The 15691-nt window shown below is 40.4% G+C and overlaps 1 protein-coding gene across 1 annotated transcript; it reads right to left on the bottom strand.

Moving 5' to 3' along the window:
• Positions 1–11835: 11835 nt before the first annotated feature.
• sox4b (SRY-box transcription factor 4b) lies at positions 11836–15411 on the bottom strand. Its single transcript, XM_017710327.2, has one exon. The coding sequence runs from the start codon at positions 15019–15021 to the stop codon at positions 13954–13956; it is 1068 nt and encodes a 355-aa protein (XP_017565816.1). The 5' UTR covers positions 15022–15411; the 3' UTR covers positions 11836–13953.
• Positions 15412–15691: the final 280 nt, after the last annotated feature.

The following is a 15691-nucleotide window of genomic DNA, read 5'->3' as shown; positions in this document are numbered from 1 at the left end:
CATTGTTAAGTTTTGGTTGGAAATAAGATTAAAATCACCTAATGGACACAACTTTTGTAGTGTCTAGGCAGATACAGTTACCTCTCCTATTCATGAGGAACTCAGGAGCTCGACAGAAGGGCTAATGTGCCAGATTAACCACCGATATGATTAGAAAGTGACAGAAGACTCAAAAAAAAACTTGAGGGATTCTGGAAGTCACTGACTGTGAATACAAGTAGCCCGACCACTAGGTTTCAATGAGCTGTTAGAAATGGACCGACAGCTTTATGCCAGGGCTTTTTACTGAAAGAGCGTGTTACAATGTAAAACCTATGTTATTGTCTGTAATAAGTATCAAATAAAACATATTGAATGTCTTTTCCGTGTTTAATATAGAAAGGTCAAAAAATATTCACACGTACAACTGTTAGCTTAGTGCTAACGTGCTACTAGAAATCCCATACAGGAGCCAGAAATTACCATAAAAATGAGCCCCCCTCATCAGTGAAGAGAATACACCAGCATGACCTCAGAGAGTTCAAGATGCAAACCACTGGTAAGGTTACAGTTTAATTTTTTTTTTGTTTAAAGTGCCTATAAACTGTAGCATTTAAGAACAAAGTCTAGTGCACAGATAAGATGGAGATTAACCTGAATGATATCAGTGTAATGGAATGAGGAAAAAGAAAATGAGCCAGAATTAGTTCATACAGGCCTGACATGCCTGACGATACACAGTGTCTGGTGATCTATTCCCTCAGATCTGATTCACTAAAGTAGGGTATAATGTTTGACTAATTTATAACAAGATGGGAAATTTCCTTTTTGGGATGTGCTCTACACCTGTAAGCGCTCAAATGGTTGTTCTATGCCCCAGACACAAGCTACGTCACATGGTCAGCAGACATGGGAAAAAGAGCATTTGTAGTGCTTAGTCTTATATTCTCAGTGGGTCAGTGTAGATGACTAAACTAAACAGAGTATCTCCCAGGCTTACACAGCAGCAGTGTGTCAGCCTGCCCGGATTCTCAACTCATTAGACATGCAAACAAGGCCAAGTGAACTGGCGGTGAACTGCGGGGAGACTGGTCTTTCCCCTCCTTCCTGCCTCCTCTCATTTTTCTCTCCCTGAATTTCTCTTTCTTCCTTTTAACTCTTGCTCTTTCACTCTGGCGAGACCAGAGTGGTACAATCAGGGCTGTTCATTGTGTCTCACTTACTCTCGGTGGTGTTATGCTCATCTTAGATGAAATGCTGCCGATCCAGCTCCCATCAGAGAGATTCCTCATGGACAAAATCACATTTTCAGACAATACAGTAGAGCAACTGCTATGAAAGACTGCACACAAGCCTCCAATCGCATTCCACCTGTAAGTGTAGAATAATGGAAGAAAAGCAATAACTAACAAATGGTGGAACCATCTTTCTGTATCAGTGCATCATACACTTGACGAATGATAAAAAAAAAGGTGGCTAGATATTTAAAAAAGCATAATTCAGGCAGTATGCTAGGACGTTTGTCAACCGATGCAGAGATAAAATATTTCATTGGGCCATCTGCTGTGGGAGACAGATGCTGGTCTGTATTACAAGAGGAATTCTTATTGCTTATATGCTTCTTTTATTGTACAAATGATGTATGTAAAACATGAATTTCTTGCACAATACGCATATATTATCTGTTCACTCTCTGCAGCCAGCAGCCACAATTATACCGTTAGCACATTTTTGCTGTTTAATAGGCATCAAGGATTAAGGTGTCATAACTGTATGCCCAGACTGGACAGTCGGCTGACGACATAGCCTGATAAGGCTAGATGTAGCCAGAGCATAATCCCCAAACAGGGCGAGTAAAGATAGATTTTACTCAGTCTTTGTGTAAGCAAAAGTGCAATGTGTTTCCCAGTTTGCTTTGGTTGTTCTCCTAGTCTAAATCTAGAAAAGTTTTAAGAGAAGCTGAGGATAGAACAGGGCTATTTTCATGTTTATTATCGGACAGGCAAAAAAATGCTTTTTTTCACTATATGATAATTAGCAAGCAAGCCCACAATCGGAAAAGAGACTGAGAGAGTGAGTGAGAGAGCGCTCTCGGAGTGAAGTCATAAAGAAATCATTTACTCCAGTCGCCATCCCTGGCTCCGTTTTAGCACACATTTTCACTTATCTTGGGGCCGCAGGCGCCAGGGAGCAAAACTAAGCCTGATATTCCTCTTTGGTTCTTGAGCTGACCACAGGCGCTGGGCAAAACTGAAAGGTATGCTGTCATGACAATTGGTAATGCTAGCCTAAAGAGCGTGGCTGCACCAAAGCACATTCATATGCAGAAGGGAATAAGAATTGAGTACAAAGAGAAGAACACAAAAGATGTGAGACCTTTTTGAGAAAAAAAAAAATCTTGAGCTGTATGGCTATGCTTAGAATCGGAACATAACGGTGACATCACTCAGTAGGCCAGTGTGTGTGATCACTACAGTTTACAGAGTGACTCATACGGGCAGACAGGGGTTACGGCGGGGGACGGCTCATCAACGGCTCAGCCAGATGTATGAGTGGCACCTTCTGGCATTCTCTACAAAACATGAAAACTCACCACATAACGACAAATCAATATAGTAACCTGCATCCTACTTCATAGGCTAATTAAGAATGCATAAATAGTATTAAGATATCTGTAATAAGCCTAATAAGAAGCTCTATCTTCCACCCACCCACACACTGTTTCATCACCATCTCAGGGCGCTCACTGTGGCTGTCAACACGTGTGCACAGGCAGCGAGTGTGTGAGTGTGTGTGGGGATGAGGAGGGTGGTGGGTGTGGCTGTGGGTGGTCGCTGGCAGCTCGCAATAGCTCCTGCTCACGTTTCATTGGCTCCTAATGACATCATGGATGTATGCTGTAATGCCAGATACGCAACTTGTACGATCAAAGCACCCTGGAGTAGGAGCTTGGGTTTGATTAATAAAATGGATTCAGGGAGGATAAGTTTAAAGTCTGAAAATAGATTTGGGGGGTAACACAGACTTTTTTTCCAGAAGGAATGTAGCAGCCTCACTCTCTAACAAACCCATGAGACGCTGTCCAGCTTCACTCTTGCTGAAAAACATTGTACCGCTAAATAAAACAGGCAAAATGAGGCACTTCTTTGGCTCCAGCAGAGGAAACATACCAAAACCAGCAAACAGTATTGCTTTGTTTAACTTCTTGCCTCATGCTGGAGGTAAAGACATCCTACATCAATTATTCGGACGAAGCAGTACTTCAGCACTAAAAGCAAACATAGCTACCAAAAAATGTGCATAACTAAAAAATAAAGAATAAGGTCTAAAATCTCATCAAGTGGTGAATAGTGAATAAAGTAAATACTCAAGAACTGCAGCTAAACTTCTCAGTACATAGTTTGTTAGGCACAATTTTTCCTTCTTTCTTCCTTTTCATCTAAAATAAAATGTTAAGGCTCCAAAATAAGATGTGCAACAACAAAGCAGACCAGGTGCTGAATCAGCAGAACAGAAGGAAATTAGAAAAGGAATTAGAAACTAAAAGTCAAAAACAAACCTGAAAAAATTTCCTTACAAATATACATGAATGGAAGTTCAAGAATTCTTATTTGAAAATGCTCTGACACATTCATACTTGTTACTACCAGTGATTGTCTAATGCAATACAACTCATTATACTCCAGTGTATTAACATGGTCTGTATGACTTGTGCCCCACAGGAGGGCCTAATATTATCAATAGGGCCTCAAAGTCGACAAAAATTAAAAATCATACCACATTTTCTTCTATACTGTGACATTTTCCAAGTGAAACACAGTATCTGGGAGTGTCCTGGAACTAGATACCACTGACTTATATCAGTTTCCCATGGTGCATGGTAACTCAACCAAAAAATCTAAAGAAGTTTTTGATGTTGGCAAACGTTACATTTTGATGGAAGATAAAAACAAAAACAGTAATAACAAAAACGATACCCAAGTCACCGTAAAGAAAAAAGAAAAGGAAAGTAATTAGTGCAAATGATAGCATTAAAACTAATAAAAACATAAAATTAGTGTTTCAAAACAAAAAGTCAATATTTTAAATAAAACCAATCAAAAAGTTATACTTACATCTATCTTTATACTCTGTATAAATGGTACAGTAATCCCTCGGAAAACAGTATCCCAATGAGGAAAGGTAATCCTGACAATGTTGCCAAACAAAAAGTCTTTATTATCCAAAATCCCAAAGTTGAGCCAAGGTATCTTGAACATCATTATGTTTTCTTCTTCTGTCCATGGATCTGCAACAGACAACTACTTTAAAATCCAGCCAGAATGTTTTCAAACTAACTTCATACAAGAAAAAAAAAGTTTCTTCAGCTGTTAATTCAGGCAACAAGTACATTAGACTAAATGGCTTATTTGCTTCCTTTCTAGATTTTTTGAGTACACTGGAGCTTTAGATCATTTTAACGCCTGTTTTGTATTTTTAGTTACAATGTCGCAATTTTATACAGAGTTAAAACTTTATACATTATGCCAAAACGTTATTATAAACCTTTGCAAAATTAACAGTGCAGATGTTTGTGAGCTAGAAAGAGTTTAGATTATAAAAAAACCTGTAAAAATAGAGAGAAAGCATTAAGGCCTATAGTCTACTTTTTTAAGGTTATATCTTGTTTAAAAGTCCCTGTCTCTATTCAAATATTCAAAAGGTTAGTAGAGGGAATATACATTTTTATAACAAAGCTGAAATCTGTGCTGAGACATGGGTTTAGTCAGATTGTTTAGCAGAAGCAGAAGAAAATATGTATTTTAATGTAACTGATGAGCAGTTGGTTTAAAACGGTGCTGACTTTTTTCCTCTAAACAAGCAAGAACTTTAATAAAAGAGGGAAAAAATATGGAAAAATACAAGTTTGACCAAAAAGTAGCAGCCACACAATTTGTGAGTGTATTCTTTTAGTGCAGAAAGACAATACAAGTCATCCTTTTTCCTAATTTGGACTCTCGTTTGTTTCTATGAGTCAGTTTAAAGAAAATGATGGATTTAGACAAAATACCCACTGCAGTGTTTTGCTGAGATGATGAGGTGAAGCTAGAGTGTTTTGTCTGGTTCATGTGAGTGTGTTTGCATCTGGTGCAGAACAAAGAAACAGGCGAGTGTGTGTGAGTGTGAGTGTATGTGTGTGAGTGTGAGTGTGTGTGGCTCCAACTTCTGCAACAAAGGAGTCAGTGGCTCATTGTACCTGTTGCTCATCTGCACATTTTCTCCTCGATATCCTGCCTCACGAGTCTCAACAAGAGTCCAGCAAAATTCAAAATAGGCATTTTAATTCAAATATCTCTTCAAATGAGACGTTGCCGAAATAGCTTTACAGCCTGCGGTAAGTGCCTGAATAGTGTTATAAGAACTCGACAGCTTTTGCCCTCAGTACAGTTTTCACTCCTCTTTATAAAGAGCAGAATATTCTAACACAGCGTTCTTCGTTCTTCGTGCATTTTCTTTTTCTGACCAACTTCCTCTCGACGATCAACTTTGACAGCTGCGTGTGTGCTCGTGCGTCACGGTTCCAGTCCCACAAAGAAACGACGTTAGGAAAAAAAGACATCACTCAAGCAATAAATCCTCGCAAATAAAGCCAACCAAACTCGTGTTTTGATACCGATATGCAAAGTTGGAGCATCCAGAGTGCGCCTCCAAAAAATCTGTTGGACAAAGGAAAGCTCTCCAAGTTTGCGCGCTGACGCACCAACTCTGAGAGAACTTTTTAAACACCCGCCCCCCGCCAAAAAACTGCTCCAGCTCAAAAACGCGGTCAAACTAGTGGATGTGTGTCGAGCAGTGGAGAGCATGGACTCACCTGCGGGGTCTGAGGAGCTCCTGGCTCCTGGCTGAAGTTGGAGAGTGGGGGGAAATGTTGGTGCTGCTGGCTGTTGATGGCTCCCTTTGTCTACACGTGTGAAGTGAAGTGAGGGGGGGGGGCGGCTGCAGCTCGGCCGCGCCTTCTTCACTTCACTCCCAGTCCCGCCCAGTGCATGCAGCTCCAACTGCAAAACAAAGAGAGGGGCACTTACAGGAGAAGCCTGGCTCGGCCACCCCGGCGAAACTCCAACAACAGGGGAGAACTCAACAAAGGGAGGCTAACTTACAGGAGAAGACCCGCGTGGCATCCCCAGCCCAGTGCAAACGACCAGGCAGGGAGCTGAGCTTCAACTCAAACAAACACTCCAAAAATACATATTTTTCAACATCATAAAGTATTATACATTATTATAGTATTTTACATGACTTTAACACGCAGTATAATGATTTTACTATATTACAGTTAAGTTACCTAATCATATAAAGTTATATTTTTTGCCTATACTTTCTCAAACTAGTAGTTAATTTTCTTAAAGTACTTATAAAAGTCCTTTTCTCTTAGTATTGTTTTATAATAGTCAAAGGGCTCATATTTTTTGTTCTTTTACTGTAGCAAAGTAATGTTTGTGTTTCTTTAATACACTTTGATTCAAAGTAAATTACTCTATTAAGCACTAAAATCTCTTTCTCTAAAGTAATTGATATTTGCTTAAAGTATACAAAGCAAACTCACGTTTTTTTAACTATATTTAAGGGATAATGTAGGAACTTTGTACTATATTCCAGCCCTTTAACTTGAAGAAATGTTAAGTAACTACTACATCTTTATAAAGTTACGTCTGTAACTTTGATTTAGGCTTTTTACATAGATGCACTGCTTCAGAGTCAGAATAATCATGTTATACTCATAGTGAAACTTTTTATTGTATCAAAGTACTTTAATAGTTTTTTTCTGTTAACTAAACATTTTTAAACACAATACAGTACAATAGACCACAGATGTTAGATCATGAGTGTTGCAACTTTATTTTAAGGGAAAAATGGGCCAAAATGACAGGCAGGACAGCTTTACTCACATTAAGTTGAGGGTTTGTGATGATAAAATAAAAATGTACAAATTATCCAAAGACTATCTAAATCGAAAGGCTTGAGAGGTAACATGCATCTTACCTTGACTGGAAGTTCAACACATCCATATATTTCATTTTAAAAACTTTCATATAGATGCATGCTAATAAGGTCTATTTACATTTATTAATAATTACAGACACATAAAATCAATACAAATGGATATATATATTCATACTATTGCCAATATTCCCATTGAAAGGCAGCCGCAGCCAGTAGATGTAAATGATGCCTGATGAGAGTACTAATTAAGACACTTAGTGGTCTACAAGAACTCTCTATTATGACCAAAGAATGAAAAAATCCTGTGCAGCTACATGCAACCCGAATAACTCATCCCATGAGCTCCATTGTGTTACATTAATATCAGCCTTATTTAGAGATCTATGTATTTTTATAGGTCCTACATGTGAGTGTTCAACAGCACGATGGTCCACACATGAGCAATTGAAATGCTTTTTTGATTGTGTGTTGTAGTCAATGCAATCCTTGGCATAGCAAACTCAAAATAACACTGGGTTAAAACCATCCCCATGTGGGTCATATCAGCAACCAGGCACTGGCTCACGATATAACAGAACACTAGCTGGGTTATTCGGACCCATGAACAACCCAACAGGCTGGGTTATAAGAGTTACGCTAAAGTATAGCTATTTTGACGAGCAAAGCACTGGGTTCATTTAACCGGTTTTTTGAGTTATAGTCTGATATTTTTTGTTTGCTTGTATTTCATTTGCATTTATATTAAATCCAGTCTTTATTAATATTTAACCTCTTCTCAGTTTGCTGCAGATATTATGTTTGTTCCAATCTGTAAAAAAGAAAAGTAAAATTTAAAGGAAAAGATACACATGACAAACTGTAGCACTCAAAAAAAAACCTTGTCCAAAGTAACGTACCTTACTTCCTGTCCCTGAAAGAAGGTGAAATGAAATCTATTCAAACCAAGTTTTTCAGGTTGGCTAGGTAATTGAATTGGTATACTAACGTTAGCCACATCAAGTACAGCTATTACACAGATCATTTTAAAGTTTACCTAAAAATGACTTCATATTCAGCTACAAATGTCAACAAATGTCACAAATGGCTACATCTACTAGAGACCCTCTAGTAAAACAGTGGGGGGAGAAACATTAGGCCTATTGTTAGCTAAGCTAAGTTAATCTTATCAATCTCATATCACAACTAGGAAAATACAGTTTATGATATAGCTTGTCAATTCCCAAAATAAAACACCAATATTTTGTTTATATTTATGGTTATAGTTTATGAAATGTTCATTCCTCTTAGCTGTGACTCTGGTCTGTTGCCTGATGAGAAGCTGTTTAACCCACTTTTGCTCTAGCTGGTGTTGTTATGATTTGGAAATTAAGCCTTTGGCTGGGATGTTATTGTGACACAGTCATTATCCCAGTGGCTGGGCTCTACAAAACTGCTTAAATACAACCAGCATCAGAACAGATGTGAATGTACAGCACAAACACTACAGGCACCGTTTTACTCAAATAAAGCAGATTGCTGTAAATAGTTCATTCTTGGAGAAACAGACCAAGTTTCTTGTTTAAGGAGTTAAAAAGTTGGACTTTAATGTAAATGCAAACTGTGAAGTGACCAGAACTTAAGCAGCCAGTCTCAGTTTTGTTAGTTTTTGTTTGCTTTTATTTTTTCATCTCACTAGAGTTTTTTCTTTGAATGCATTTTACATTATTTGATATTGCAACAGTGATGGTGTTTTGTGTTTCTGTTAACTAGTTCATACAGAAATGTTACAATAATGAATTCTAATAATAATAGGTTTTAGAATAGATATTAAGTTTCTGTCATTTCTGTAGCCCTAATGTTGGTGCAATATCATGTAACTGCTGTAATGTGATTTTCATTTCATGGTTTGATTCATAAACTGCAATAAACCTGTGCTGATAAACTTTTTTGCTGCTGTGAAATATATCATGACCATTCACTTATGTAGGCTTATCAAATAACATTTAACATTTTAGCTGATATTTAATTGCCATATAAATAATTACAATTAATAATTGTGTTAAATCTGTTAAAGCAGAAGCCCAAAGTGGCTAATTGGGCTGATTATGTATCTCGTTTCCTATTCAATCTTAGCTCCCAACTGACATCAGACCAAGCTTGAGGTCAAATAAACAAACATTAATCACTTACTGCCTTCTGCAGATGTTATAGCTCCAGTCAGAGGTTAGAACTTTTGTTGCGAAAACCCATGACATGTCTCAGTTTACACACAGTACATGCAGTATTGAGGTGAATGTTTGTAAAAAGGCCTATTGCAAAATCTGTAATGCCAGTATTTCAAGGGGACGTACAACCAGCAAGCACTTAAATACAACAAATTTAGTTATGCAATTAAAGACACACTATTTTGAAGAGCATAGCAACTTTCTGAAGCTCGGAAGCCATTCAAGCTGAAGTTATACAACCATTTAATGCTATTCATTCAAGATTAGTATGTTTTATTTCTGACACAGAATGCTGTTTTTCCCCAAATAAAAGATTTCAAAACGTTGAATGGTATACATACCAAGATTTATAGATATTTGTCAGATAGTTATAACTTACAGGTTATAGGTTAGATAATGTTATCATCTGTATAGGCACTCAGTACAAGCAGATCAGGTATCGTATCAGAGGGTAAAATGTGGTATCGGTACATTCTTAGTCTCAGTAAATGCATTTTCTGCTTTCTTATATTTATATTAAATATTATATGCAAGAATGTTTAAGCATTTGCTATTATAAACTAGCTAGATATATTTGTTGTGTTTGTCTATATCTTTAAATGCACTTCACATGATACAGCAAAACTGGGGGTCCTTAGACAGCTGTAAGACAGCTGTAATGTATCTACATTAGATAGACAAGGATGCAAGAAAAAACTGTACAAACACAGCAATATAACAGTACTGTAGTTTTATAGCACAGTTTGTTACTGGCAAATTACTGTAATATTGCACATTTTTTCTAAAGTGCAGTGAAAAAGCCAAAGTCCATAGATATATAAGTAAATACTGCCTGCATAAACATTCTCCTGAAGAGAGAATTCATAAAGAAATTCCTAAAGAGTCAATCCAAGAGGGGTGAATATACTGTATTCAGTTTCAGAGCAGCTGTACTCAAAGTGGCCAAGAATTTTCTTGGCAGTCAAACAAAATTTTGTCCAAAATCTATTTCTTAAATAAATAAACTGTGTCATCAAAAGTGTTTGTTTATTTTTTATGAATGCTTCGGAGTAAAACTATTCCTCAAGGGGACATCTAAAGGTCATTTTCTCTTTCCATTCAAATGTGTGAGAATTTTGTGAGTTCAGAAACATCCTTGATCGCTGGAGGCCTACTCATGTCACAACGTCTCTCTTATCAGGGAAAGCGATGGGGCACTATTTAGGGTACAAACACTGATGCACTGATACTGCCAGGCACTCATTGTCATAAAGACTGTTTTGATACAAATACAAAGCCTATGGCAATGCACAGTTGTGATCAATGGTCTTGATATCTTGCTCTACCATTTGTAATGTTAGTTATGTGTTCATTTTCTTGCATGTAGCTTATCTGGGATCACATACATTCACATGAACAACTTTGAACATACCCAGTCGGATTGCATGTTTTGTTGCACACAACTGCAGATCAAAGGAGAAAATTGAGCATATTACATACATATTACCCCCTGAAACTAATTTTACTAATATTGTTGAGCTATTCCCGTAGAAAGATTCTGACTAAACTAACATAAACATCAAACAGAACTTCTCAGTCTTCAGACTAGTGGTGCAGAACTGGTACTTTACTCAAGCTGCTACACTTGGAGACGACTAGGCCTCCAGCTTGTGGAATATTGCACAGAAGGCAGTGATGATAAGCAAGTTGTACCTGCTTCATTTTACAATAACTGCCTGCCAGAAGGTGTCTAATGAAAAATAAAACCATCTCTCTTTCACAGAGGATACGCTCATGTAACATGCAGCCAAGCAGGCAATGTGTGCGCCCACACACAACTCTACTAACAATACTCTCACTGTGTATCTGACCGCTCTCTTTCTCTAGCCCTGTTTTCTTCAGCCTCCTCTGAGACAAGCAGGCTGGTTCCTCTCCTTTCCCTGTCTAACACCCCTCCCATAGGGGGAGAGAGAGATTTGGCCAAAGCCCCCTGTTGAGTTGCTCCTGGGACTCTGCTGCAGGCTGAGTAAAATCAGCTAAGAGGGATTGTGGAAGACAGAGGAAAGCAAAAAAAGAAAGGCCTCTCTTTTCTTCATATCAATCACATCAAAGCCTTGTTTCAAAGTGCTGGCAAGCTAAGTGGGTTTTTGAACGAGTATGGCTGTTATATCTGTTCCTTATCGAGCTAACATCATTCATTTTTATTCATTTAGTCTATAAAGGGATGCGCTACCGGTTATGATGTCTTGTTATGGAGCAGTCTAACCATGCAGGATTGCATGTGGTGCTGGAGGGCCTTTGCTACCATCCCCCACTTCTTCAAAACAGACTGTGTCTGCTGGAGGAGGAGGGGAGGAACAGTCTGCTAGACATTCAGCATGTGAATACATGAAGCCCCAGTGTCTCACCTTTCACATTTTTTGTGAGATGTGCTTGTGCAACACTAATTCTAGGTATTTATACTGTGGTTAATCCACACGCAGTTTCTTAATTGAAGCCACCGAGGCAGAGCACTGCTCACCTGAAACCCAAACGTAGGCCACGAAACGTATAAGGCTGTATATTTTCTTGGTGAAGTGACTGTAAATCATGTGTTTCGCACCGTTTTGGAACAGACATGGCACACAGTGTAGGACATGCCCACATTTATGCAAAAAACCGAAAGAGAAAGGAGTCGTCAGGGCATGGGTAGGGTTCAGTTCCAGCTGATTTTATTTCCTTCCTGAAAAAAAACGTTCTGTACAGGAGTATATTAACAATCTGACAGGCAGTGACTTGACACATTTAGCTGGCATGAGATTTCCCCTCAAAAATGTGTTATGGCATGATTAGACAAAACAATATTTCTACACAGCATATTGCACAGAATGAATGAAAATAAAGTTAATATAATTCAACTGTTTATATATATATAAAATCCTTAACAACCATCTTTAAAGTAAGTAGGCTAAGCAAAAAGTGTATAAAGATAGCTGTTCTAGTGCCTGTCATGTTATAGCGCAACAACATACATAAACACACAATCTTTTTTCTTCTTTTTTTTTTTTGCTTATAATACAGTCAACTGTACAAAGATGGTTTCACGATTTTCCTAATTTTTCAACTTTTTTCTTTCTTTTTTTTTCATTTTTTGTCTTTTTTTTAAACACAACAGCTATAAACCTGAATTGGAAATACAAAAATCTATCCACCATGCCGTAAGATACTAAACAATTAGCCATACTTAGTCGACAAGTAGAAAAGATTAAAATATTCAAATACAATGAAAGTCGCAGCACAATAAATCGTCGCGGACTCAAAATCGGCGGTTCGATACGTCACGATTTAAATTCCGTCCAGTGGTTGAAAGAAAACCCGAACATCTCGATACATATAAAAACGCCGAGAGATTTGGTCATTTAAAGCTACAATCTCTGTGTGTTCAGCAAGACTCTGGAGAGAAATGTAGAAACGTCCTTTCGAAGGCTATACTGGGGGGTGGGGGGTGTTGGAAAAAGTGAGCCTGTGTCTTTAAGACGCCTGCAGATTGAAGCTGTAAACACGGACAGGAGGCTGATTCAGAGCCAACCAACCAACCTGGGATCTTAAAATGATAGGAAATCCAAACAGCCATACACACTGATTGATACCCCCCTTTTTTATATATCTATATATATATATTTGTACAAAAATACACTGAGAAAATAATCAAACGTTTCCTCTCTTTAAGTGTCAAAAGTCTACATTTAAATATAAAAACAAAAAATCAACAAGTTAAAACTCTAGCCCTTCTTCGGAGAAGGAGACAGACGTTGTGAGTGTGGGACGAGATAAAAAAGTGGAAAAAAAGAAAGAAAAGGGAAAAAAGAAAAGAAAACATCAGCCAGTACTATATAAATACATCCATATAAAAAATGGCATCTGAACACACACGTAGAAAAGAAACACAATGCTGACAAATCGAGAGCACTTTTCTCAACATGTATAACATCTGGAAAAAAGAAGAAGAAAGACAGGAAGATTTTGGTCCTGAATCAGTAAGAGTATAAAGTTCAGCACAGATTTGAGTTTGTGTTTGAATCCTGAAGTTTAAGCATGAAAACAGCTGGTGATTTTTTTCTTTCCTTTTTTTCACTTTTTTCCTTTAAGTAGGAATCAAACATAGCGCCACCTACCCACTTAAATAACCCTACTGCTAGTTCAACTGGTCCACAGTCTTACAAAAAATCTCAATACAAGAGAGGACAGTTTACATGCGTTTCTTTTCTTTCTTTTTTTTCTTTTTTCTCAAAAAACGTCCATTCTTTAATCAACTCACCTCGCTCATAAATCCACCAGAACGAACAAAATGTCTGTACCTCTTAAGCAAAGAAAGTTCACATGGCGATTTGCTGCAAATGTCCTCAAAAGTCCCTTTGTTTTGTTTTTTTTTTTTTTGTTTTTTTTAAATGTTCTTAAGTTAAAAATTTGATTTAAAAAAACTGGCGGACCAAACGCCTGCCCTTCACGTGCGTGCAAATCAATCACAGTTTTCCAGTTCACAAGAGTTCACTATCATTATTATTATTCTTTTCTCGTTCTTCTCAATAAGCTCTTCCGAAACAACTCAAGTCCTTCAAGCTGAACCTGACTTCTTCTTCCAGTTTTCCGTTCCACCTTAAATTTAAGGTGGAGCGCAAAATTCGAACGAGAAGCTGGCGAATAAGAAGCCAGTCACAGCCTCGCAGCCTGCCCTTCTTCTGAAAGCAAACTTCTGCTGGTCTCGCGAGACCGCGTTAGTGCTGCTGCTGTTGCTGCTGTTGTTTATCTTTCTCCCTCCTCGCCGCTCTCAGTACGTGAACACGAGGTTGGAGATGGTGGACTCGAGCCAGTCCCCGGAGATCATCTCGCTCACCTCGGGCGTGCAGTAGTCCGGGAAGTCGAAGTGCGAGCCGGACTCACACGCGCTCAGCTCGGCGTCTCTGTCCAGCGCCGCCGCGGAGCTGCTGCCCATGCTGCCCAGCGACACGCTGTCGAAGCCCGGGCTCCCGCTCGTACTCGTGTCCACCAGGTCGTCTTCCAGCTCCTCGTCCGACGACGACGACATGGACGACGTGGAGCACGAGCGCGAGGAAGCGGTGGACGAAAACGGGGTGGGAGAAGAACGCCCCCCGAAGCCGTAGCCGTACACGTGCGCGCTCCTCGCGCTCTTCCCCCCAACACCGGGAGACTCCGCTCTCTCCCGCGCGCCCCCGTCCTCATACAGGCTGAGGGGGTCCGCGCACTCAGCCGCCGTGCTAAGGGTCGGGCTGGCTGGCACGGCCGCCGTGCACGAGCTCCCAATGCCACCGCTGGTGCCCCCGTTCACCCCCCCGAGGGTGTGCACGCGTCTCGACTTCTTGGAGGCGGGCTTGCACTTGTAAAGCGACGCGTGCTGCTGCTGGTCGTCCACGACTTTCTGAGCCTTGGTGCTTGCGCTCTTCTTGGAGGACTTGTTGGCGCCCGTTTTGCCCCCGCTGGTTGCTCCAGCAGCCCCGGCGCCGCCCCCCGTCTTCGCCTTCTTCCTTGGCCGGTACTTGTAGTCAGGGTAGTCCGCCATGTGCTTGAGCCTGAGCCGCTCCGCTTCCCGGATGAACGGCACTTTGTCCGCGTCCGTCAGCTGCTTCCAGCGCCGGCCGAGCCGCTTGGAGATCTCAGCGTTGTGCATGTCTGGCGCGCGCTCCATGATCTTGCGCCTCTCGATCTGAGACCAGACCATGAAGGCGTTCATGGGTCGCTTGATGTGGCCGCTCGGCGTCTTGCACCAGCCCGGATCACCCAGGCGCGATGATGATGATGAAGACGAGCTGATGTCCACTTCCATCGTCCCGGACTCGAAGAGCGAATCAGCGGGGCTGCTCGCTTCTTTCTGCACCATGTCTCTCTCTCTCTCTTCTTCTCTTTCTCTCTCTTTCTGTCTCTCTCTCTCAACTCAAGGGTAAACAAACAAGCACGTAAACAAGAAACTTCTTGGCTTCTCTTTCGCCGTCTCAGGCTGCTTCTTCTGTAGTCCAAAGTTTCAGCCAAAGCAAAAAAAGTTCACGTCAACTCGGGGGCGAACGTCCCGAGGAGGAATAAGAAGAAGTAGAGGAGGAGGAAGATTGGCTGATCCTTCTCCCCTCATAGCCCCCCTCTCTGCCCCCGCTGCTCGTGTAGTAGCTCTCTTTCTTTCTCTTAAACTTCTGAAACGTGCTTCTCTTCTCGCGCTGTCTAGATTCTGTCTCTAGCACACTTTTTTTCTCACTCACTCTTTCTCTATCTTCTCTCAGCTCCCCTGCGCTCTGACGCTCTTTATCCCTCTACTGGTCTCCGCCTCCAGCCAATCAGCGCTTGTCTCCATCCTGCCTTACAGCCAAGGCCACGCCCTCCGCCCGTGCTGATTAGACGAGCCGGGAGAGGAGGGGAGGGGGGGTATAAGCGGGGGAAGGAGCGGGGTAGTAGAGGGGGTGGGATGGTAATGGGCGCGTGCGATGAGGGGTGTTTGGGTCTGACCTCATTCCAGCAGCACGAGGAGGGCAGTTCGGGGTTTACAGGGACACGCTGATCAG

The sequence above is a fragment of the Pygocentrus nattereri genome, chromosome 3 (genome assembly GCF_015220715.1).
Source record: "Pygocentrus nattereri isolate fPygNat1 chromosome 3, fPygNat1.pri, whole genome shotgun sequence".
NCBI lineage: Eukaryota > Metazoa > Chordata > Actinopteri > Characiformes > Serrasalmidae > Pygocentrus > Pygocentrus nattereri.
The sequence above is the reverse complement of the archived record's forward strand: the minus strand, read 5'-3'. Positions and strand labels throughout refer to the sequence as shown.

What these genes read in the sequence shown, in the direction of transcription:
- sox4b (XM_017710327.2), bottom strand. Translation starts at nt 15,021, where the DNA reads ATGGTGCAGAAAGAAGCGAGCAGCCCCGCTGATTCGCTCTTCGAGTCC.